The 26,330-nt window shown below is 36.3% G+C and overlaps 1 protein-coding gene across 7 annotated transcripts in view; it reads right to left on the bottom strand.

Annotated features, from left to right (window-relative positions):
* Positions 1 to 26,330, bottom strand: part of DGKB (diacylglycerol kinase beta) — a 386,692-nt gene that overhangs the window by 282,053 nt on the left and 78,309 nt on the right. For all 7 annotated transcript variants that reach the window (XM_027723229.2, XM_027723230.2, XM_027723231.2 and 4 more), the window contains exon 2: positions 25,601 to 25,865. In XM_027723229.2, coding sequence (XP_027579030.1) covers positions 25,601 to 25,670 — 70 coding nt within the window. In that variant the 5' untranslated portion in view covers positions 25,671 to 25,865. The remainder of the gene's footprint in view (positions 1 to 25,600; positions 25,866 to 26,330) is intronic.

The following is a 26,330-nucleotide window of genomic DNA, read 5'->3' as shown; positions in this document are numbered from 1 at the left end:
AGTGGAACTTCAGGTAAGTCCTGTGGGTACCTCAAAACACTTGAAGAAGAAAAAGAATGTATAGGTTTTCACACTTTTAAGATGACTACAACTAACTTTCTCAGCATCTTTTGGACTCCTTTGTCTCCTGATAATTAGAAAATCAAGTCTGCAGTAGTTTGAAAGCTCCTCACAGTGCATCTCTAGGAGCAAGACTCAGGATGTCAGGGTGCTGTGAGGATTTGGGCTCCCTGGGGCTGGGACCCTGTGGATCCTCTGGGTCAGCAGGGAAGGCCCTGGCCACCAGGGCCTGTCCCATCATCACAGCTGGGGGAAGCCCTAGGGTTGGGCATCAGGCGCCTCCCTGGGGGCAGCACAAGTCTGAGGCTGTCAGCCTGTTAACAAACACCTTGCCCTGACACCAGGAAGGAGGAGAAGCCTCGGGAGTCCTTTCCAGACCTCAGATCCCATCACCACAATTGAGCCTGAGAATTCCTACAAACCCTCAGCAGGTAACTTCGTCCTGTCTCTTTTCTGATTTCCTGTTTATAGACGGTCAAAATATCTGATACAGGCTGCCGGCTCAAAACTTTTTCAGTTAGAATGATGATGAAAAAATTCTCTATGAAATTAAGGAATGAATGCTAATGACAACATATTTCACCCCAAACACTAAATCTAAGTATTAACTAGCAGTGAAGAATCAAACCAGTTTGGTTTGAAATTTAGCAGGCATTATTTCTGATTTTAAGTGGAAACAGGGAAATGGCTTTGTGAATTTGTGAATATTTCTACTGGTTTTGAAATCTACATTTTAAAAAATACACTAGTTCATTTGTTCCTGTTTTTCCCAAAATGCTGCACCTTGAATCCTGTGTTCACAACAAGGACATGGAGGTGCTGGAGAAGGGTCTGGCACATAAGACCTTTGAGGAACAGCTGAGGCAACTGGAGTTGTTCAGTCTGGAGAAAAGAAAGCTCGGGAGAGACCTTATCACTCTCCACAACTGCCTGAAAGGAGGTTGCAGAGGGGGGGGTGAGGGTCAGCCTCTTCTCCCAGGCAACTATAGACAGGACAAGGGGAAACAGACTCAATCAGGGGAGGTTCATGTCAGCTATAAGGAAAAATTTCTTCTCTGAAAGGCTGGTTGAGCATTGGAACAGGCTCTCTTCACGGAAGTGGTGGAGTCACCCTTCCTAGAAGTGTTCAAAAAATGAGTGGATGAGGTATTTTGCAATAAGTTTTAATGGGCATGGTGGCATTCAGTCAAGGGTTGGACCTGATGATCTTGGAGGTCTTTTCTAACCTTATTGATTCTATGGTTCTGTTATTTTTTAATCTGTATACCTTGTTTCTTACTTCCAAAGTATCAAATTCATTTTACTCTACCTCTTACAAAGTTTTAAATGTTTAAACAGGGACAATTCTTGACATCTTATGTGCTGAAACTGCATTTCAGAAACAAAATTTTAGCTCTCTGAACACTGGAGTCAACACTTGTTCTGACTTTTGCCTATAGCAATTTTCTCAAAATACAGTAATTTATTCTCTTATCAATAAGGGAATATAAATATTGAATCAAGAGATTATTTTTAAAAATAAAACTCCAACTCAATTTAGGGTTTTTTGCTTAATGGTTTCCTGATCTACTAAGACACATCTATCTTCTGCTTTGATATTTATTTACTTACTATTGAAAAGAAATGTTACTCAAAAAAAAAAATCTACACTTCTTACAATCATGATTCTCTATTATAGTTTCTCTTAGGAATAAAGGCTTTAAAGTCAGATACATACCTAGGCCATTAAACTAAAAGAATTAGCAACACAAGTACACGTGGCTCTGGATCTTGAACTACAAATGATGAAGGTTCCTGCACTTGCTGTGGATATGTACGAGTATAAACTGAATTGCACTTTATCTGTTTTAAATATCACTCCTAAACTTTTGTTCTTTGTGATCCCATGCTTGGTGTAGCAGTGAAGGGCAGATAAAAAGGAATTCACTAGAGCCTGTTGTCCCCAGGATTCAGAGAAAACTCTATCAAAAGCTTTTCAACATTTAGTGGCAATCAGAACTATCAGAAACTCTACCAAGAATGGTAGTAATGTCACTGTGTGATGGTATTTTGGCATGCCCAAAATTCTCCATTGCCCAACTGCATTTGGATGTGGAAACTCCACATGATGTAGTTATATGGACACTGTATACATACATTCAGTGTTGCCAAGTGCTTGCACTGTAGTTTATATATACATGCACATATACATAATATGCTCAAATTGGTGAATTCAGATCAGTTTTTGCAACCAGTAAGGTATTACCTGATCTAACCTATCAATTTCCCATAAAAATCTGGGTAAGGGAAAAAGAACACCTCTTCTTAACTTTCTACACATCTATAGACAGCATAAGCAGATTTGGCCTCTTGGGGCATTATACAATATTCTATATTTGTCAAAACTGTGCTGCAGTTTATGCAATAAGAAATTGACTGAAGGTTCCTGACTCAATACTCCTGACTAAAGAAAAAAAAATCATTATTGCTTATATAAAGTCTCGCCAATTTATATTTCCTTTGTAGAACATTAAGTTTGTGAGTGTTGAAATTGTTGACACTGCAAGAGCAGTTCTCATTTATCATTGTTGCTGATGAGATTGCTGTTAAGTCCATTTTGAGTACAGTCTTTGAGTATTTATAGTATTACAGGTGTTGAGACTGTGGAAACATTAATATAGAAAGTTTAAAGTTAGTCACTGAAAAAATAACTAGCTTTGTTGTCCATAGGAATGAGCTGCTAGCAGACATCTGCCTGTAAGTCACTGTCTCCCAACCACTGCTTAATTACAAAGGCATGGTATGATGCAGAGACTGTTTCCACTGTGGTATTTACACATTCAGCTACCTTATAAGGCTACTGAAAAAGCTCACTGCTAAATAGACAGAATTAAAAAATAAAAGTGAAGGAAAAAACGCTACAGATTGAGCAGTAAAAAGTCAAAAGTCTCAATTCCAGTTCAAGACCTAACTTTTGGGAAAATATTGTTCTCCTCATTGCCGGAAACTTGAAATTTAATAAACAATTGGTAAGAGGCTAATAGTGTGTCTTAAATGTTAGGAAGACTTTGAGTTTTCCTATTTTCATTAATACAGCAAAGCAACTCAGTATCTATATTATACCTTCATGCATTAACTAAGGCTAATATATGCTCATTTATCTTAACAATTACCATTGCAAACCTATCCTGAGAAGTCTGCTTTATGTTCATTACTCTGAGAAACAGATGTTTCAAGTAGTACTTCCATAAATCTTCTATCTGTGGAGTTCCAAATTTTAAAAATTCTGTTTCCATTTAAGCCAATTGTGTCCAAGTTTGGTATAAACAGATTTTTTACAGCATTCCTATATCAAATCTTTATTATATCAGCATTAAATATTTTCTCCTATTATTTAACTGCTTTATCTCATTAATTTCTCATAGAATTTAATAGACAATATGGACCATAACACACTATACTTGAAAAACAGAGAGTACAGGAGAGAGGTATCATGCATGGACATCAAAGAAAGGAAAGCTCATAAGATCAGTTAACACTCCTGAAGAGCTGTGCTCTACTGATCCTTGCTTGATGCATTGTAAATACTTTCCCTTTCTCCACAAATATATTAGATCTGAACTTTGTATCTGCCTTAGTTCATCTTCTGGCTTTCCAATTTAATATCAAAACTGGACTAGGATAATTCTTTGCTCATTCCAGGATTCTAAGGAGACAACAAGTAAGAATAAACCTTATAGTATTTTACTATATTGACATACTATATATGACAAAGGCAGCATTAAACCCTACTACCAGGACTATTTGTGACTTTATCAAATGGTATTTTGTGTCAGAGCATCAGAAAGAGACACTCCAAGATCATTTTCATAGAAACTTACCTGGCAAGGTAATAACATTATTTAGATAAGCAGCTCCCACAAGCAATGATCTCTAATCATCCTAAAAAATATCTGCTTGACTATTTAATTTAAGCAGTTTAATACATTTGGGTTAGTTGTCCTCTAGAGGCTTAGAAGCCAAAGCCCATTTGCTCTCAAATCTTTCTCTCTTATCACTTCTTACAATTCCCTTTTCAGCTAATAAAAAAAAGCGGGAAAGAACACACAAATTATCAGCCACCTCTGTTCCAGTCCCTCAGAAATATCTTTAATCCTAAAATTATCCTATAATCAGTTTTTCATAGCTTTATCCCATCAATCTGTTCTTCATGTATATTTTCCCACACTTACCTCATTTTTCTCCAACCTTATTCCCCAGGACAGATGTTTGCTCTTTTGTGTGCTACCACCAATTGACAGTTACTGTGTGATGGATAGAGTAATACATGGGTATTGTGTTTTAAAACTTTAAAACTTGTCTGTTCACTTTTATAAGCTTACCCCTCTGCCTTTGAAAAAATCACCTTTTTTTACTTTAGGTAAATGCAAAATGAATTGCTCTCGGCAAATCTGAGTCACAGGGACGACAGAGCTTTATTCAAAGGGAAAGGAATGACAAGTACTACAGATCTAGACTGATTTTTCCTTAAAACACTAATGATGAACTGTTGGATAAATATACTTGAGTGAATATCTAGGTGACCCTGCCTTGGTGGGGTGGTTGGATTAGGTGATCGCCAGAGGTCCCTTCCAACCCTAACTATTCTGTGATTCTGTGAATAAAAAAAGATGTAATTTTGAAGGCATCATGTGATAAAGATGAAAGTCAAGCAACTCATACTTAACTATAGAAGTTTAGTCACTGAGTGCACCTGACACATATACATGATGATATCATCAAATAAATCTACCAAGAAACTAAAAACTCCATCAAATAAACTGGGAAGAACTTTTACAGACGGGTTAAACAAAGTTCTACAAATTCCAAATACATAACACAATAAGAGTGCTTCTTACCCACGAGAATGCCAAGAACATGAATAATAAGATAAAGAACTTGTTAAACAAGTCCAAATCTTTCAGAGTTAAGTTTTATTAACTTGGGTTTCATTCCTATAATTTCCAAGACAGTAAGGCATCTTAAATGCATTTCTAACATTCACTAGGGGTTTTTTAGAGCCACCAAATAGTGAGTGACCTATGGAATTTATTTGTATATTTAACTAACAGTTTGGAACAGGAGAGCAACCAGTCCCTCTGTCAAAAATTTACTTCTAAGGTATCAAAAGTACTTAAATTAAGCCAGTTCTTTTAAAGCTGTGGGAGACGTACTCCCAATTTGACTGCAATGTGAGCATACCCTGAGACAGTTTTACTTATGCTTATCTATATCATCCAACTTAGTATCTTTCTGCTCTATTGAAACATGCAGCCATATGGTAGGTCTACTGTAAAATGACATGGTACATATAAAAATATCTTGAGCATATATTATTTATTCCATGAAAAGAACCATTAGAGGCTAGGACCCACTATGGACACTTGCTATAAGCATCATACTGATCAAATCACAAATTTTTATAGAGCAATTTTGTCATTTATCTTTTAGTGATTTCTGGCAAGTTCACCAAGAATTTCCTCGCAAAACTCTGTTTCCAAATCACAAATGAGTCCCCCATCTTTGGGTAGGTCCTTCCTTAAATCATTCCTGATAACAACCAGTAACCTTTGCAGCATGAAGCATCTACCTTGCCAATTAATAGTACTACATCTTGGGGGGGGGGGGAGGGAATAGAAAGGAGATAAACAAATTAATTTACTAAAATATCTTCTGTCACCTATTGCCAAACTTCAGAGATATGCCCCTAAACTAAACTTGATGTGTATTTAAAAGAAAGAGATAAATGTCTATTTACTATAAGCTTAATACAAACTTAACATAAGCTTATTCAAATGTTTTATGAATGTGTAGCCCTAAAATAAAGGTATTATAACAACATTAAGTTGTCTAACCTAGTAGCAGAACACCAGTAACATGATGCTGGTATTCATCAACTTAATGTTGCCACAGACAAAGGTAACATAACAGTAATGAACTATCAACACTCCCAAGTCCCAGGATTCAAATTTATATCCCTTCCTAATCCATCCAATTCTACCAAGTATGATCATACTGGACAGGTTTGTTTATTTAATTTTATATTGCTCCATTAGGAAGATTAACAATGATACTCTCCAAAGCATCTAAGATCCAGATAATTAGAGCAAAAGTAAGCAGAAAAGACATGAGAAGGAAAGACAGATGAAGAGTTAGTCACCAAAAAGGACAAATGGAACAAGAGGAAACAAAGAAAAGATGGGGAGAAGAAAAGAAAGGAAGAGGTAGATGAGACTTCAAAAATAGCAAGACAGAAGAGGAAAAAGTTCAATTTTCTGATCTTCTATTCTTTCACCTCTCTTCTTTTGTTCCTTCATACCTTTTTTTTTAAAAGTTCTAACTAATGTCTCTTAAACAGAAAAAGCTCTCAGAAATCCTATATCACTTACAGAGACATTAGAAAAATCTAAAAATTATGATCTCATCATTTTCCAAGTTTCCAGAGACCTTAGCTTTCCAATGATCCAAAAGGATGACTTCCATTTCAAAATAAAAATACTCCACCTAATGCTCTCTACATGAGGGGAAAACCCATAAAAAAATTGCGAAGTAATGTTAGAGCATTCAGAAACAGGCAATTACAGCCACAAGAACCCTAACTTTTCCCAAACTTTTGTATCCATCATTAACTCGTAGCTGAACATTCTGAATGTTCCATAAGTCTGATTATCAAAAGTATTTAAATGTAGTAATACATTAATAAAAGAGTTTTATTTAAGAAAAAGAGGCAAGAGGATGATTGGAAATAAATTCTCTTAAAAACCTGGGGAACAGACTAGTTGTGAGGGAGTTCCAATTCCAATGGAGTCACATTTCAAGTAAACAGAAGAGCAAACTATCTGTTAACTTTTTGACTCAACTGCTTGTGGAGATGAGGCTTAATAGGCATAGCCTGCCTTGGTTCAGAAGAAATTTAGAACAAGGAAGGTTACTTCAGTGAAAGACATCAATGCAAAGAAAAACAAAATTAAATTTCAGAGCTTTGTCAAAGGACATTGAAGGAATGAATTTAGACTTTTCCCTTGCTTTTCAAGATGGGCTTTTCCTTTCCTCTTTTATATCCTCTTTCAGAATTAGAAGAAGGACAATATTTGAAGAACTACGTTGTAAAAACACTGTTTTAAAACATTTTAACCCAAAAAATCTGTTCTTGAAAAGAAGACCTTGGAAGTCCTGAAGCCTGACAGGCATGCAGTAAGTGCAATAGACAGCAGACAAGATCTTATGAAAAGATATAAGACATTTAATCTCAAGGAAAGATAAACTCTAATGTCTGTGGGGAGTATGGCTTTCCTTAAGCAATGGTACTATGGTACTATGTTTTATTGGAGCCTATCACAAAACAACTCTAAAACCAGAATTTACTGAATGCTATTTAGCAGGTAACAGGCTTCCCGACGAAACACTATTAACAATAAATACAGGTATGTCATTTTTACTTGGTGTCTAGGATGATCAAAGCTGGCCTGTTCCACTCCTCCTGCAGCTCCATATGTTGTTGTTTATTCTCCCACAAGGTAAATTTTTTTTACAAAGTAAATTTTTAAGCTTGGATGTGGCCTCTAATTAGGCATATAAGAAAACTGTCATCACATTTATGCCCAAGTTTCTCTCAGAGCAAAGACTTGGTTTTGTTCTAATGCTTTCCTAACAGTGTGCATTTAGTGAAATAAGGCTTATCTCAGGCTGTGCATTAAAAAAAGATGTCAGAGAATAAATGACTTACTAGCTTTCAATATGTATGAGATCATGGCTTCAAGATAAGTCATATAATAATATAATAAAGACCCATTCTACTGAAAGTAGTAACGTACAATCCTCTGCACCATTATGAAATATGCCAGACCTTTGTCAGAATATTTCAAGCTTACTGTCATTTACAAATAGCAAACCAGAGGATATACTCACAGAAGTCACACAAGAATAATCTACAATTATCCCCTTTTTCCGTGTTTTTTAACAAATTCTACATCTGAAAAAAACCCAACACCCAAGATACAGGTATGAATATAAATAAAATGGCTAGACAGAAGGATATTTTAATTTAGACAACAAAGGTTGAAATTATTGAGGTTGTCTTCAAAAATAGCATCACTCAAAACAAAATTCTAAGACAATACAGAAATCTCTTTAATGATTTCAGTTTTATTTAAATGTTACATTTCATATAAAGCTGTGCAAATTATTTGCTTTTGTCCCATCTAAACAACTAGATAAATTTCTAGTAGAAATTTCCTTTGCTGAAAAGAAAAACAAATACTTCAGTAGATAACATGTTCCAATAAACCTGAGATTAATATTCATAGAACTGTAGAATGGCCTGGTTTGGAAGGGACCTTAAAGATCACCTAGTTCCAAGCCCCCTGCTGTAGGCAGGTACACCTTTCACTTGACCAGGTTGCTCAGAAATCCATCCAACCTGGTCTTACACGCTTCCAGGGATGGAGCCTCCACAACTTCTCTGGGCAACCTGCTCCAGTGCCTCACCACACTCACAGTAAAGAATTTCTTCCTACATTTAATTTAAACCTACTCTCAAAGTTTGAAACCATTCCACCTTGTCCTGTTATTACATGCTTTTGTAAAAAGTGTCTCTCCATCTTTCTTGTAGACTCCCTTCAGGTACTGGAAGGCTGCAATTAGGTCACTCCTAAGCCTTCTCTTTTCCAGGCTGAACAAACCCAATTCTCTTAGCCTTTCCTCATGCTCTGTCCCTCTAATCAAGTTGGTGTCCCTCCTTTGGACTCACTCCAACAGGTCAATGTCCTTGTGTTGGAGAGCCCAGAACTGGATGCAGAACTGCAGATGGGGTCCCACAAGAGTGTAGTAGATGAGCAGAATCACCTCCCTTGACCTGCTGGCTACACTTCTCATGCAGCCCAGGACATGTTCTTTGACAATCAAATTTCACTTTCCTTTATTTCACCTGCCCTCCCCCCCCCAAGTAAAATACTGAAATATTCAACTCTGTAAGCATCCAAATGTTTTGAAATGAACTCCGCAGTGTTTTGTTTCAAAAAAAGTGTTGTTCTGTGTGCCTACAAATGGCACTATTATGTAAAGAGACTGTGATTAGCTTGAATCAGGCACTGGAGGAATTCTAGAGCTCCTGAAATAAGCTGAAAATAGACTCCAGCTGTGCTGCTGCACCACTTTACTGCTCATTCCTAGCTTAGGAATCTTTACACTACACTGCAAAGTACAGCACAAGCACATTGCTTCTCTGGGAAATTCCCAAACATAATGGGCTTTTATTCTTGTCAGAATGTCCAAGTCAGCATCCACAACACAAGTACTCACTACAGAGCCCCTTTCAGTTCTACACAGGTTATCAGTTCCACCCCTGAGCATTCAGTCCGTTGCCAAACAGTGTTGTAAGGATGGCCCTAAGGAGAAACGCAGAGCTGCTTGTGTGGGGACTGGACACAGCACTGCTGCAAGAGGATGGTGAAGAGATGAAGGGAGGACATGAATCCTGAGAGGGAAGGGGTGGGACAGTTGCTGACTACTGCTGAGAGCACAACTCAGAAAGACAGCCTGCAGGCTGCCAGAGCTTCCCAAAAGCTCAACAAATCAAGATAGCTACCGGTGCTGGACTCACAATGCACACAGAAAACACACCATTTTCCTGCTATCAGAATTCAGGTAATTCCCTGGAAACTTCAGTCACTAATACAACAATGTGCATCATATGGAGTTAACTGTAATCACATAAAAGCTGGAAAATTAGAATGAAGGCTTCTCATTCAGACTGTGTGTCCTGTGAAGACATTCAGCGCTTTACAAAGATCAAGAATTGATTCAAATTGTTAAAAAGAAGATAAATTAAATATAGAAAACCAAATATATTTTAATATTTAATTTTAACATCTCAATCTTTCTGAAAACACAATGGAATCCTTCACTGGAGGAATACTGTATGCTTACTTATTCTCACCTCAGCTTCTTCCCAGTGCTGTGGCTTCTCTCTTTATTCCAATCCTCACATAAACCCTTGATCATTTCATGCTTACTACCTTGCTTCCCATTAAGCTTTCTTTCCTCTTTATTTTTATTTAATCCAAAATTTCTCTGATCTTAATTGCTACTGTTTTTTTCACCTGTGCCTGCTAACTACTTGTCTTTTATTTCTGATGGTTACATACTTGCAATCATTTAATTGAAATAACTTTTAAAAAAAGATCTTATCTGCCTCCTTCACTCTCTCTGTGTTTATACTTGATCTGCATAATTTTTTAAGACAAAGGATTAATGTAATCTTAAAAATCTATTATGTTCTGACTATGGTCAAAAATAGATAAAAACCCTGATAAAATGAAATGGAGTAGTCTTTTCAGAAGAAATGCTGATAATGAATTAATTTCATAGAAAAGAGTGATGCATAGGATTAATTTCATAGAAAACAGTGCAAATTAACACTCCTAAAACAAAACATAATTTTTGTGGTCAGGAAGATTTAAAATTGATTTTCTCAGTTATTTCAGGACTCCGAAAGCAGACTGCTAAAGAATGCTTGGAAGTTTTAAGACGCCATTTGAATTTCCAGACCTGCAAGTGGGAACATAGCAGAACATTCCCCTAAAATGACTATTCGAATTACTAATTCAACAGCATTACTGCATAAAATTTCAAAATGCAACTGGATGCAAACCAAAAAAGTTTGAAAAATCTCAGATCTGCAACCTCCAAAGCTATCTACTTATGGTCATTTGGCAAGGGCTGGCTAACTTTTGGCAACTTTTACAAAGTTCCATCAGTCACTGAAATTATGCAGCACAAGCTGCTAGACTTTTATCCAAGACTAAATATGTAAAATGGGGGAGAAAACAACTCCAGAATATCTATGCAAAGAATTTTTTTTTTTTCAGAATTATATGGAAGACTATTACTTACACTAAATTGAAAGTTTGTATCAATAAAAGTGGGAATGTCTCCTAGTGAAGTGTTCTTTCATGAAAGATTAGGACAAAACTGATATTCTGTGTAACTATTAACACTAAAAACTGATTACGAAAAAATATATAGTGAAAATAATAAAAATCTGCTATGATAAAGGACTTTGTTCTCCTTCTTTTGTGAAAGGGATGAAAATGTTTCCCATTTCTTCCATCTGTTTCAATTTTGCACAGTAATTATTATTGGTTTGTAATAACTGAACAGGTGGGAGAAATGGGAAGCATTTTCATCCCTTTCACAAAAGGAGAAAAAAAAGATGTAGTATTCACTTTGAAAAACAGAACAGGGCACTGAGACAGTGCTTATGAAAAAAAACCTGAACCGATAAAAACAGGCATTTAGTAAAACAATGCAGAAATCAAATCCCCAGAGATGCTTCACAATCTTTAAAAAAAAGCAGATTATGAACTCTTCCAAGCTAAAACTATTTGACAACTGTGGTACATGTTGGGTTTTTTTTCTTATTATCATTCTTTATTTTTGAAAGATAGTGGTAAGAGTACGAGGTCTGTAAGAATCTTGGTCTAAAAAAAAAACCTAGAATGCTATGAGTGACATAGTGTTCATAGTGACGTATTAGTGGTCTGAATAAGAGAAAAACTTACAAAAACTCACCTTCTGCTATATACAGGACTAATCACAATTAAAAACCCTAAAAGTTTACCTTAATCATCACCTCTGAACACTACACACACTACTCTTTGGCACTATATGTGTAGCAGCCAGTAGCAAGAGAACACAACTTTTCTATCACTGCCAGCATGAAGAGCAAACTAGTATGGAAAGAGCTTTTGCATATCCCTGGGTGTCATAACTCCTGAGGGGAAAACCAGGACATGACAAATTCTTTCTGCATGGGATAGAATAACTTTCTGTACATATAACATATTAGGTGGACATTCCTATCCAAGAAAATTATGTCATTTCTTATCTTAAATAACATCTTTCAGGATAAAACCTGAAGTACATATCAACTGGCAAGTTTTATATGACATAATATATTCCTTATTCATTAACCCAAGTTATATAGAGCAGTTTCTGCAGCTTTATTCATTAGATAGAACACAACACAATGAGGCCTGACTCAGTTTCAACCCAAAGACTTTCTATAGTGCAGACCATATTGCTAGTTTCCACTAACAGAACTAAATGAAGATGTGATTACAATCCTTTGTGCATAATTATGTAAAATTTAGTATTGCTTTTTCTGTCGAGATAGACCCTGAACAAAGATCGACATATTTGTGCCTGGAACCCTTCGAAAACTTTTCAGATGCGTGCCTCACAGGGACAGGATACTAAGCTGTAGAGATGACTGGATTTGTTTGAGTGTTTTTCCCTTGTTTTTTTAGGGGGTTGAGAGAGGAGAGTGTGTAGTTAGCCAAAGATGCTACAAAGGTTTTGTGGACAGATAACAAAAAGAGAGATTAAAAAAAAAAAAAAAGGGATGGGTGTTGGAAAGGAACTCAAGCTCTTCTGAAATATGTTAAGGGCAGGAAAACCATGAAATTCAAAGTAAACTTAGGTTTACCCAGGTTACTTTTAAAAATACGAGACTGGATAACTTTAAGCTCCAATGTTTACACAGAACTGCAAAGTATTTTAAGAGTAGAGTCCGTTTGGAAGAGTTTGTAATCTGAAGGGCAGTTTAGTAGTCCTCATACATAGTCAGTCATTACATCTCTAGAACACCATTAGAAGAAAGTGCTAACTCTGGCACTTCCATCTTGAAACCTAATCCAGAAATACTTCAGCACGTGCTTTAATTGAAATACATAGTTGCACTGGGAAATACTTCAGAACGTGCTTTTGCACCATTTGGGACAACTTAATTAACATTCTTTCTCTGAATCCCAAAAAATCCTAGAAAGTATGGATCATTTAAATTTACAGCATATTGTCATATACTGTTTGGAGACAGCATGGTCTTCTTTGAAGGTATCCGTTAGACCACAGATAAAACAATGAGCTTGGACTTGACAAGCAGTGTGACAAGGTTCATTGAGTCTGAAAATATGAAAATATGTTTCTATACCTAAAACATGAAATGCGTCTATACTCCTCTAAGTATTATTTAATTCTTAATTAACTATCTTCTTAGTTGCTAAAACAATTCTGAATGAATAACCGTTTCTGATTTATTCTAGAATAAGAGCACCTCCAAAGGGACCATAAGTGGTGTTTTTCAAATTCGAGTTTGAGCATATGCTTTGATTCACCCTAACACAAAATTTGTGAAGTAAGTATCATAGAATCGCAGAATATGCTATGTTGGAAGGGACTCTTTAGAATCAAAAATAATAGTGCTTGTGTACATCTTCACAGATTTTAATAATAATGAATTTATAGAAAAACTTCTAGAGGGCTCTCTACAGAAGACAAAATAGCATGAAGTAATTTAAATCCTTGCTACATGATAAAATTTGGCTAGCCACTGAGGTCCTATGAGAACTCCCTTCAGCTACAGTCATTCTATCAGTCTCACAATTACTTTTAATTATTAATTTTCATAACCAAACACCAAATGTCAAATCAGAATTTCCAAAAATTAAGCTTTAGGTACTGAGTTCTATTTTGGCTCCTGTCTGCGGTTCTGGCTCTCTAAAAGCCAACTTAGATTTTGCCTTAATAACTTATTTCTAAGGTTTCTCAGTTTCCTTAAATCATTCACAGCACTACCTAGGGGTTGTAAAAATAGCACAGATTCATGAATTTTGGTCTAACAAGAGTTGGTAGGCTCCACCTTCATTTGAAGCCAATTTTTTTGCTTTATCTTAGTTTTCACTTATTTTAATATTTTTCCCTTTCCGGACTTTCATATTTTTTTACCCAGGAACTCTGACTCTCCTATATTTGTGCTGCTAAAATTGTAACCTTAGTTCAAAACTAGAGTAACATACTTATCTTGTCACTCACTCTTTTTCTTTGCATCTCTTCAATCTGCTTTCATCATCTCTAGTACAATTTCAGTAATTTCTCAAACTCTTTAAGCTTAGCAAGTACTGAGGTGCCTCAGCTCATTAAAGAACTCAGACATATACTTAGTATATAAACCATCTTCCCATCCTCCTCTCATAAACATCTAAAATCTTCACTGTTCCCTTCCATTCATTTTGACTGCTACAATATACAGGCTCTTAAACAATATACAGCGTAAGCTTTCTTCCAAAGAAGTCATGTCTCTAATGATTGCCAAGGTCTTTATTTTGATACAGGTGAGGATGCTGGAGTCTGTCCCATCTCTGTAGTGAATTTCAAACAAATATCATATTAAAAGTAGAAATGGCCCTCTATTTAAAAAAAAAAAAAAAAAACCAAACACACCAACCACAAAATAACCACCCGCCTAAGAAAACCAACAAGCAAAAGCAAAACCAACAACAAAGAAATAACAGTTAACAAAGCATCTTAAAGCTATTCCATATGTCTTCATGAATGAAAGCATCTATTACTGGTCCAGTTAATTCTAGGAAATACATTCTTCAAAACAAACTCATTATCACTATCATGACTGCTACAATTAATTTGAGTATCTCAATAACAGAATCACAGAATTGTTAGGGTGGAAGGGATCTCTGGAGATCATCTAGTCTAACCCCCTTGCCAAGGCAGGGTCACCTGCAATAACACAAATTATTTGTAACTTTTTATGTTTAAAATAAAATCAAGAATTTGTATTTTCAGAAAATGGTTATATTGGAATTTAATCACAAGTTCTTTTCTACATATTCTGTACTGGTTTTAATAAAATTATGATCTACACAAAATCTGACAGTTCCAAAGACAACTTTAGCAATCAGTAATGTCCTCAAAAAGGCATTCAATTTTGCAATGCAGCCAACAAAACTATGGAGTGACACTCCATAGCATCCACTAAAAATCTCCCAGAGCCACACAAAAAGCAATGTATTTTTAGGGCCTAAAAACACAATGAAAACATACGCAATTATGAGCACATTTTAAATTTTTGCTTCTTTTAATTGGCAAAAAAAACAACAGAGAGGAATGCAATCCAGAGCCCTTCAACCCCAACTAATGGCAGAAGGAAGGAGGTCTTCTGACACTATCAGGCAGCCCTAAGCCCACTCTTTTTTAAACAGACGCCTCCGGTTCTTGATTTGAGCCATACAGAGCAACATATTTTCTGTCCTCAAGAGGAACAAGGAAGGCAGCTTTGGCTCTTCTTTCTTTAAAAACCCAGGAGAGGTAGAACAGCATAAGCGGTAATACTAATAGCAAAGTATATTTTTTCAGTGGATGAGTTGGACAAGCAGTTTTCCCCTTCTCTTTTTAGGCATATGAAGCTTTTCTGGGCTGAGAGGACCTACCATGGGCTACTGGTTTATTGAGTTTAAATCTCATAAAAGTGAAGTTGGATCATCCTTTCTCTCACAAGTATTTTTTTTTTTTCAGTTTGTCTGATGAGTCATGAATTGTCACCATTTGAATTACACTTTCCAGCTCTTCTATGGAAACAGAAAGACTAAAAATACATGCTTTTAATGGGAGCTGAGATTCTGCTACAGTCACATGGCTCCCCAATTAGTCCATTCTCCCTTCATTTTGTTTCTTCAAGGCTTGGTGAACTGTAATTCTCTGTTTGTGACATCAGGCTCATTTCCACAGCAACCAATTGAATTATCCCCCAAATAAGAATAAGCAACAGGAACAGATGAACTCTTAAGAAACAAAAGCTTCTTACTATTTACATGCAAATGTCCATAGAAACAACTAAACAATAACTGAAATGAAATATGGAAGATACATAGAAACACAGGACATATAACAAAGGCATAATCAATGTTTATACATTTTACAGTGTATAAATACACATTCAGTAATTTGATTATCACATGTCAGATTTTTAATAGCCACAATATATGTTCAACACCAGTAACAGCTGATGGTGCAATACCAGGTGTTGATGACTTGTATATGTGCTGCTTCAATTTTAGAAAGAAATCATTATTTTTGACCTAGGAAACAGAGAGCAAGGTAAGGTGACACCACTTGCCTTTCAGAATTCAAAGACCAGCTACCGCACACCATGAATTCCTCAGCCACAGAAACTTGAGAACATCTCTCTTATGAGAAAAGGCTGAGGGAGCTGGGCCTGTTCAGCCTCAAGAAAAGATGACTGACAGGGAACCTCATCAATGTCTGTAAGTATCTAAAGGGAAGGCATCAAGAGGATGAAGCCAGGCTCTTCTCAGTGGTACCAAGCAATAGGACAAGAGGCAATGGGCAGAAACTCATGCATCTAACTAGGAAGTTCCACCTAAATGTGAGGAAGAGTTTCTTTACTGTGCAGGTAACCACACATGGAAATAGACTGCCCAGAGAGGTTGTGGAGTCACCCTCACTGAAGATATTCAAGAACCAACTGAATACAATTCCAGGCAATGTGCTCTGGGATGACACTGCTTGAGCAGGGAGGTTGGACCAAATGACCCACCATAGCCCCTTCCAACCTTACCCATTCTGTGATTCTGTGAACTAGTGTTTCTATTTTGGACTTTTTAAGAACTCTTTATAAAATTTCCTTCTTGCAATGTTTTCCCTGAAAATGAAAATTCATAGTTATTAACTTTTCCCATAGAGACTTTATCATAATTTCCTTCTATTATGGATCTATCTACAGGCATAAGAGTTAACACAAGCCCTGTTACTATCGGCAGTGCTAGAGCTCTGACTAACTTAATCTTTCCCAGGCACAAAAACACCCACTATGCCCTCAGCAGAAACACTGAAAACTTAGTAACATAATTTAGAAAATAATAATATGAAAATAAGGGTCTAACATTATCCAGTCTCAACACAACCAATTCAACATCCCTACTGTATTGAACTACCGTGTTTCATTGCTCATCAAGACTGAGCAAATCTCAGAGTCTTCTCCAGTGATTGCCATCTCTTCCACATTGTCCCAGATGAAGCAGATGTACAAGATGCTTGCAGGTAAATTGTCATCTTGTAGTAAGGCCACCAAATGCTCTTGATGATGAGACAGTATCTTCTTCATCACACAGCATGCATTTCCAGTGCCTCTATATGTTCAAATGATAGGTTTGTAATAACAGCCTTTCTTAACAGTATTTTCTCTCTGGATTCTGGGATCAATGCAATTTGGTACTACTGAACAGGCTGAATCAATTTTTTTTCCTTTTTCAATTCCTCTAAAGTTTCTTTCATAAGAGATCTAAATAGGTAGAAAACTTTGACACTTCCACTAGCTTTCATAAAATGGACAAATAAAGTGTGTTAGCACTAGCACAAGTGACACCATTTGCTTCATAATACTTTTGTTACCCCTAAGTAAAAATTACAATTTTCTGAGCCATCATATTTTTGACCCTGGCAATCAAATATTCAGGAACCAGAAACAGCTCTTTAGGACAGAAATTGAAGCTAAAAAACAGCTAGTGCTTCATCAAACTGATCTGACCCTGGACCAATTTGTCAACATCTTCAAAAATTTTGAATTACAAGTTTACTCTAAGGGTCTACTGCATTCTCTGCTTTTACTAAATAGACTAAGTCTCTCCATGTTATTATATATGACCTCTTGTTAGCAGTCTCCAGTCAACAGCACAAAGCAGCAACAGTAGTCTTGCTGACTATAACCAATTTAAATCAGAACTCCTTAACAAGTCAGATATTTCTGAAAGAAACTTCTGTTCTGCAGAGGAATAGGGTCTTTTCCAAGCTTTACAATTCTATGATTCTGAGGGATCTAATAAACAGCAGGTGTGTCCCAATTCTGCTAGCTGATAGCAGCAAACAAATATAAATTCACTATTTTCTGCTCTTAAAACTTGTCTCCCTGCAGCTGACCTATAGAGTTTCTTGCAGCCAGAACACAGGAGAGGATCCCTGTAATTAACAAAGACATGAACATAATAGTGTAATAAGATAAATAAGATACCCCAAAAGTCACTTTGTGACTTTATTTTTTGCCATTACTATGTACAATTCAAATACAGTTCTGTGAAACTCAATAGTTCCTAAAAGAATGCATCAAATTAGAATATATAGTAGCCTGAGAGGAACAAAAAGTACTTTATTGCATGACGAAGGCAAATGTATTTAAGTAACTCAGGAATAACTTCATAGACCCCTTAACCAAAGCAAGGAGTTCACAACTCTCTTCTACATCATTCCTTTCTCTAAATAGTTTATTATACCTTAAACAAGTTGGATGCCCTTTTTCAGTATAAGCATGGAAGCAGGAAACAAGTTCTGCATACACAAATATCCCACCTGACCCATGTAAAAGGCTCCTCCTTACTCACAGTTGTGGACAGAGTCAATATGATACTGTTTACCCTTGACAGGTTAGCTGGAGAATTGATTCGCTTCTGTTTGGGTAAAAAGGCAACTGTTAGTCACTGAAAGGCACATATCAAGGCAGAAACACTAAGCATTTTACCTCATTAGAAGGCCCACCACAGAGCTCCAGATCATACTGTATTACTGTGTGTTTATCAGCTTTTTTCCTTCAGAAATGCTCAGCTCATCACCGTATCTTACATTCTCTTCAAGACCTAACACAGAAACCCTCATTAAAGAAAGGAAAGAAACCCACTAATACTTCTGCAGCTGATATTGGTGCCCAGCTCTCAATCTCATCTATGCTATGATCTTCAGAGGCCAAGTCTCAACTATGACTGGTTAAATGAAAAACAAATTCACAGCTTTGTGTCTTTTCTATCCTGGATTTCAGTCTAACACAAGTCAAAGTTGGCTCTAATATCCTCATTAGTGCAGACTGTATGTAACATCCTTCCTTTGGACCGAGTAAATCTGACTAGAACCTGAATATATCACATATAATGTTTCTATCCCATTTTCTCTAAATTGGTACAACACAGGAATGTGCACAAGGGATTTAAAGTCACATATCTGAAGAAAAAATGTACAGTGTTATATCAATAAGCATAGTTCATAGTCCACCTCTCAGGATTCAGACTCCATGAATTATCAACTGGTCTGTTTTTCTGGCCACTCCATCCCCATTTTGCATGCAAAGAGCGGCTCTCTCACTAGACCCAGTATCCTTCTCCATTAAGTTCACCCAAGTGCATGGGATATTGCACAGGCAGACTCCACCTTTCAGCCAGTCTGACAGATTCTGACAAAACTTTTTGAGAACCTACTTTCCTCCACCTTTACTAACAGGAGCAGAAACACCATAATCCTAAAATCCAATACTTAGGATAAAATTATTCTCAGTAATCACCATCAATTTTCTCTCTCCGCTTTCCATACACTCAAAAATAGCTGATTTTGGCAATCTGTATTTGATGAGGTCCATTCCCTCATTAAAAGTAGCACAATTCCACGTGGCACTAGAAGCCTGGGACACTCTGAGAGATTGTGTAATAGCCCGTAGCTGCTGCTGACCAACTGCCACATTTATGAAGTTCCCCCCAGGTTATCATTTATACCCCTTGTAAAAGAAAATATTTTCCATCTGTGAGGACCACAGAATCAAACTACTCAAGAGGTTGTCTCTGGCAACCTCATTTTGAACCAAAACTTCTGCTGACCTTCCCATTTTTCTTCAGTGATCTTTTCACAACTTCCTCTTTTCTGTTGCCCTGTAAAATTGTTACACTGTTTAGTTCTTGCAGTAGCTATTGATACTACATCAAAAGACGCTGCAGCTGCTGATGCTGTTTCTGTTCTCACAGTCACTTCAGTAGCACTCAGCATCTATTTCTATCTTCAGGCTGTGACAGACTGCCCAAGGCCTCCTCCACTGGCCTGGGAAAAAATCATTGCCAAAAGTTTTGCAAAAAGGTTTTTTCAGGCTTTTTCCTCAGGGCACATTTTGTTGACAAACTCGAAAGGACAACACAAAACCAAGCTATTTCCCCAGAGTGCACATGCTGCCAGATCTCAGAGGTCTTTTTCCCCGCCTACTGAGGGAACGGCAGAGCTTCTTTTTTTTTTTTTTTTAATGCCTAGCTGACTCATTAAATAGTCTTGATTTAACTGTTTCCAATCTCTTCAACATTTCCTCACTTGCTTTTGGAGCAGGATCCTTTAAATTTCCCTTAACAGATAATTTGGACTCCAACAGCCATAAAACTTCATTTAATAAAAAGGAGATACAAAATTCATTTAATAAAAGGGATTAAAAAAAAAAACCTGTCCAAACTAATCCAATTTACCATACAGATAATAATCATAATGAAACTATTTATATTATTTCTCTCTAATGCCCTTACAATTCAGGCTCCTGTAGGGAGTAGTACAGAACAACATATCACAGAACCACAGAACCATTTAGGTTGGAAAAGTTCTCCAACATCATCAAGTCCCACCTTTGACCGATCATCACCTTGTCAACTAGACCATGGCACTAAGTGCCACTTTTAATCGTTCCCTGAACACCTCCAGGGATGGTGATTCCACTACCTCCTTGGGCAGTCTGTTCCAATGTTTAACAACTCTTTCTATGAAGAAAATCTGTACCAACCTGAACCTCCCCTGGTACAGCTTGAGGCCATGTCCTCTCTTCCTGTCGCTGCCTGCCTGGAAGAAGAGACCAACCTCCACCTGTCTACAACCTCCTTTCAGGAAGTTCTAGAGAGCTCTAATGTTACCCCTGAGCCTCCTCTTCTCCAGGCTAAACAATCCCGGAACCCTGAGCTGCTTCTCATAAGATTTACATATACTAGTATTATATAATTTAGAAGAAACTGTCTCTGCCTGAAGAGTCCTGTACATACCTTACCCTATGCCATGACACTTATATGCAGAAAAATCCCTACATCTTTTCACCTTTCTTTCCCACAGCTAGCACTGATCATGAAATCTAAAGGAGAAAAAAAAAATGAATTTTCTTCTCTTGAGTGCATATATTTTCCTAGAATCTTCAGCATTGTTGTTGTTGTCATTATTATCACTGTTCTATAATAAGTACACCAGTTATCTCAGTTGTTCTACTTTTCACAAATTCTTCTGAGGCAATTTAAAACTAAGCAAAGATCTAATGCAAAATCTTTTTTACTATTTCCTCTTTGAAACAAGAGGAGAGAGGAGATTTTTAATTTGACTGGCAAGAAGGACACAGAGGAACTGCCTCTGGAAATAATTTTTCTTCCAAAACCACACATATGCATATTAACTGCAAAGAGCCAAATATTAGGTAATATGCTCTTTGAACTCTAGAAATACTTTAATTTTAAGTAATATTTAAACTGTTCCAAAAATTCACTGAAGCCCCCAATTATTTAAGTATGGCAGGCAAAAGAAGAAAGGGCTTAAATTGGAAGTATAAAATTGCCTTGAATTGAGCTCAAAAATAATTCTGTAAGACAAAATACAGATATTTCTTGGATTAATTTACTGAAAGATATTCATTTACTGTGAAGTTCTGAGTGTTGCTTAGAGGGAAATACTGTGCGAGTAGGAACAGTGATGGAGAACTGATTCTCCTTTGCTGTTGAGTTATATTTATGGAAATTGAGAAAAGCTGGTATGTATTTCAAGCAAGAAATTTTACATTCAGGGTTTGTGTTCACCAAACAATATAGCTGGATAAAGCAGCAAACCATGCTATAAATATGTGAAGAAGAAAAAGGGCAAAAAAGATGTGGTAGGAACTTCTCAAAGTGATACCAAGGACAGTACCTGCACACAGAGCTAGGGAGTGTGCCTTGTTTAACTGTACTTGCCAGAGTAGAGAGGCTATCATCAAGCTCAGAGAAGATTAACTAAAAGCAGAACTACTCTGAACTAGAGCCAAGTGTCTTTCAGTCAGAAAGTGGAAAGTACATGTCCCTCTCAGAGCACTAGAATCCACATGAGTTCATTAATGGGCTTTATACAGTGAAAGATCCAACCCCTACTCTGGTGACTAAAAAAAACTGGATTCAGACCTCTAAGTCCAAGACAGATACATAATGTCCACACTCAATCAGCTACAGTTGTGCCCATACAACTCAACTCTGGATGTACTTTTAGCTTATTATCTGTGCAGTCTGTATCTTAATATAGTTGAAAATTTCTTTAAATGACTGAAGTCAATGCTGAAGAGAAGTAGCTCATCTAGATGCCTCATGAGTTCTGTTTCAGCATAAAGACTAGAAGAGTCACCCGTCTCCTAGAAGCTGGGTGGACCCATTCCTCTGTTCTCAGAAACTGTAACACTTGCAGGTGTGACTGATTTAAGCAAAACCTGGCAGCAAGTCTTCATCATAAAATAGGTAGAAGTGAGACAGGATTGCTTCTAGATAGGGGAAAGATCAAGGATATGCTTTCAAATGGAGATTTAACCTCAAAACCCTCAAACCTAAATCCCTCACTCCTACAAGTATGCCCTGTCTGCTATGCAGGAGAATAGTCTGCGTTATCAGCTATACGGAATCCAAACTAAGGCTTTCCGATCTGCAAGGTGGTGTCTGCTTATGCCCAGGGCAGAGGCTGGGGCTGTCACATAAGCAAAATTCTATCTCGCTCTGTAGCCAGCTTAGGCTGAGGGGATTCAGCTTCCAAAGGGAACTGTGACTATCAGCCATTAAGAGTATAATTGAAGGCACTGACATCCAAGGTAGACAAGTTTTGGTAGACTATACTCTTTGTTCCAGTACTCACATTAGGCCTGATTCAAATTAAAATACAGTTCATAAACATTGTACTTTTAAATTCAAGGCAGTGTATCTGTTCAAAATTTCCATAGTTAAAATAATGCAATTTAGGTAAGATTTACAAAGTAAAGTCTCTACACCAGAGCAAATGACACTCCTGCATATCAGCAGGTGAGTGGAAGACAAACCACTTTACTATGAATTCACTACTTATTCCAAAGTCCTTTGGTGAAACCTACTCCTTAGCACGAGGAAAGGCTGGGGACTCATCACTACCACTTGTTGGTGGGCAACTGCCACAAAGTCAAATCTCCCTACAGTGTTATCTTCTGACACACGTATCAGCCCTCCATTCTGAAGGAGACCCACTGGTACTTCAAATCCCACGCTGGAGAGAAATGAGCAATGCCTTTTTTTAAGAAATTGTTTGAGGGCTTTTGTTGTTTGGGGATTTTTTATTATTTTTATTTTCTTAAGTAAATCAAACTCTACCAAGTCACCAACCAAAATATGGTGCTTCTTCTGTTCACTATCGCGATATGTTCAACAAAGACAATGAAATATCAAAGAAATTCTAAATTCAAACTTCATGAAATTCCCCACAATCTAATTATTATTTAAGAATGAGTAAAGATATCTACTGTCACATTGTGTATCTCTGCATGTTACATTAAAATGTATCAAATTCAAATATATTAAACACAATTAAATATTTTTTAAAATTGCATTTTAAAGTCTTAAGTCATACATTTAAAGACGTTGTAGTCATTTAGCTAAATTAAACTGGACAGCATAGAAATTCAAAATAAGGTCTATACCTAGGTTTTATTCCCTTGGCATTTTACATGAAAATTTATATACGATTAACAATTTTTTTTCTAATTGCCTCAGAAATTGAACTGTTTATACACATCTTTGTGTCACATTTCACATTTTCAAACAACTAACACCCTTTTATTACAGAACAGCAGTGGAAGTATGAAAGACAACGTATCTTTATTTACACACACAAACCTGAACATAAATTCAGGCAACTTCCCCAAATACTTTATTCTGGTATCAACAGCTCTACTAAAGCAGCGGCCCTGAACTATAATGTGTGCAAGAAGCCTTGGAGGAGTAAAGGGAAGCAGAATGGAAAGGAATATCCTAAATGCCTTTATTCCCCGCATGGGAGAGAACAAATATTTTGGCAAACGCAGCACTGGAGGCTTAAACTATAAGAATAAATTGAAATAAAAAAACCCACATAACTATTCTATGTCTATTATGAATCTTCTAATTCTGGTATTGAAAAAAATATTGAAGAATAATTTTAAAATATTTTCCCAGGAAATATTAAATATTTTCAGAAGTAATTAAAAAAAAAACAACAAACCTGCTCCATTATAGTTACTATTTTTTGGTAATGTAATTTAAAACAAACAAGCTTATTCATATCAAAAATGTGAAATGCAAAGTGTTCTTTGCAATGGTCTCTGAAAGCAGTGGATCATCAGCACAAAATTCGGATGTATTCTTTCTAAAATCCATGTAATTGGACTTTGTTTCCCTTTATTTATTGTTTCTGTGTCACGTACAAATAAAAGAACTACTAAAAAGCATGGATATTTTCATTTCTCAGATTCATACCAGATTCTTAAGACCTTCTTTCAAACAGAAAATCCTAAGTGATTAAATACAATGTTTTATATTTCACTATGAAATGAGAAACAAAATAGCTCTTTGCCCAGTAACATCATTAAGGATTTAAAGCAGTATATGATACAAATTTCCTTCAAATCTATAGCTTATCGTTTGAGATGAAAATGTGACATGGGGAGAAAACTCTTTAAGACATAGAATACTTCAAACTGCAAAGCAACTGCTGTAGAAAACTGCGAGACTCAAATATACTTGTTCAAGAAAGCATAATTTAAATATTTCTACCTGATTTCTTTTTTTGTTGTTGTTAAATGACATTGCATTATATAAATTGTAATTCATGGTCTAACTTGATAACAAGAAAATATTATGAATCTCAATCACATTCCAGTGGAATGTACTATTCAATAATAATCCCATTATTAATTGTAATAATCATTTGATGATTATTCTGTTAGATGACTACACTGAAATACTATTAAGTATATGCTGTGATGTCATAGGCACAAAAACCCAAACGCAATCACCCGTATTCATTTTACCTTATAAGCATATGTTTCCCTTAGTAATAAATCAATAACATTCATGAATCATATCAGATGTCCTCTGTTTTTAAAAACATAAATTTAGATTACTTGTCATACGGAAGAACTGCCTAAATGTTCTTCAACTTTATCAGTTCATTTCTTATCAGGCTTCCGAACCATCTCCTAATTTTGTCTTTCATGTTCAGTATCTGCTCTCCAAGCACATAATTCTGAGCCATTTAAGTTGCTCAAGAAACCGAAAGGAAGTTTTGCCTGAGCAATAACTAAAGAACTGGATCTTCAGCTTAGAGAGATTTTTGTTTCTTGCTCTTTCACAGGACAACTCCTTCACATTGCTTATAGCATTTATTATCTTCATATTGGACACCTAGATGTGTTTCTCTTGGAATCTCCATGCTTCCTCTATGACTGAGCAAGTCTTCTTTTCAACTACAAACCCCACTCTAGTGGCCTACAAATTGTTATGGCAAATTGAGGCAAAGTAAGGCAAAGCCTTAAAAATATGTTCTCCAAATACAGTCACATAACCCATAGTCAGTCTACATGGCCTCATACTGGAAAAATATCGTGCAGAAAAAATGTTACAGATTCCAACAGATTTTGTTCTTTCCTTTTAAAGAACATACCTTTTGGATTAAAAAAATAAACATAAACTATAATTTAACCTCTTACTTGACAGTGAATAATATCAATAATATAACAACTTTATATTCTGGATTCAAAATATTCCTAATTTTTTAATTAGCCATAAATCAAAATATTTTAAAAATTACTTACATTCTGCATATTTTTGAAGTTGAGAGAATTCTCCAGGGCTAAGGTTAACCCACTTCTCCTGGCTCGTCATATCGGCAGTAAAGGTCCTCGATATATATATATCAGTAGAATATTCCCTTTGACCCAGGTGATATAAACTCCATAAAGACTTTTAGCTTCAGTTCACAGTGTTTGGGGTGTGCAGAGATGGCATCAGTCTATGTGGATGAAGATTTTGGTGCTATGGACTGTTCCAAATGCGTTGGTTCAGTGGCACGTTACAACACTGTTAAAAGATCAAATATTAGAACAATAAATACCAGTTTTCCTATGGGAATAATTGTCACTGAAAAATACTTTCTGATACACAGTTTTGCTCAAAATCCTTCCATATGTTATTTGTCCATAAACAATTTTACATGTATTTCCAAATTCTCATCCCCCTTTCATGCAGTTTCTACCTCTGTAGGACAGACCTTACAAAAACAATGCATTAGCAACACCACTCCTGGAACAACAGGTAGGCTACTTTTCATCTAATTTTAGCCATCTGAGAGTCAGATACATCATTTGAGATTGTCATCTCAGGCACTCCCCTTAATCATCAGAGACAGGTGATCCAGACAGCAATTAATCCCTCCAGTTTCAACATAATCTTGAAATGTGATGAATTGCCTTCCTGTGGTATTTATCTTTTATTGATTACAGAGGTTGCCTAGAAGACAAGTTTAGACTAGAAAGCTAATTTTAG

The sequence above is a fragment of the Pipra filicauda genome, unplaced genomic scaffold, assembly GCF_003945595.2.
Source record: "Pipra filicauda isolate LSUMZ 115617 unplaced genomic scaffold, ASM394559v2 scaffold66_size7647185_pilon, whole genome shotgun sequence".
Classification (NCBI taxonomy): Eukaryota; Metazoa; Chordata; class Aves; order Passeriformes; family Pipridae; genus Pipra; species Pipra filicauda.
This window is presented reverse-complemented; position numbering and strand designations above follow the sequence as displayed.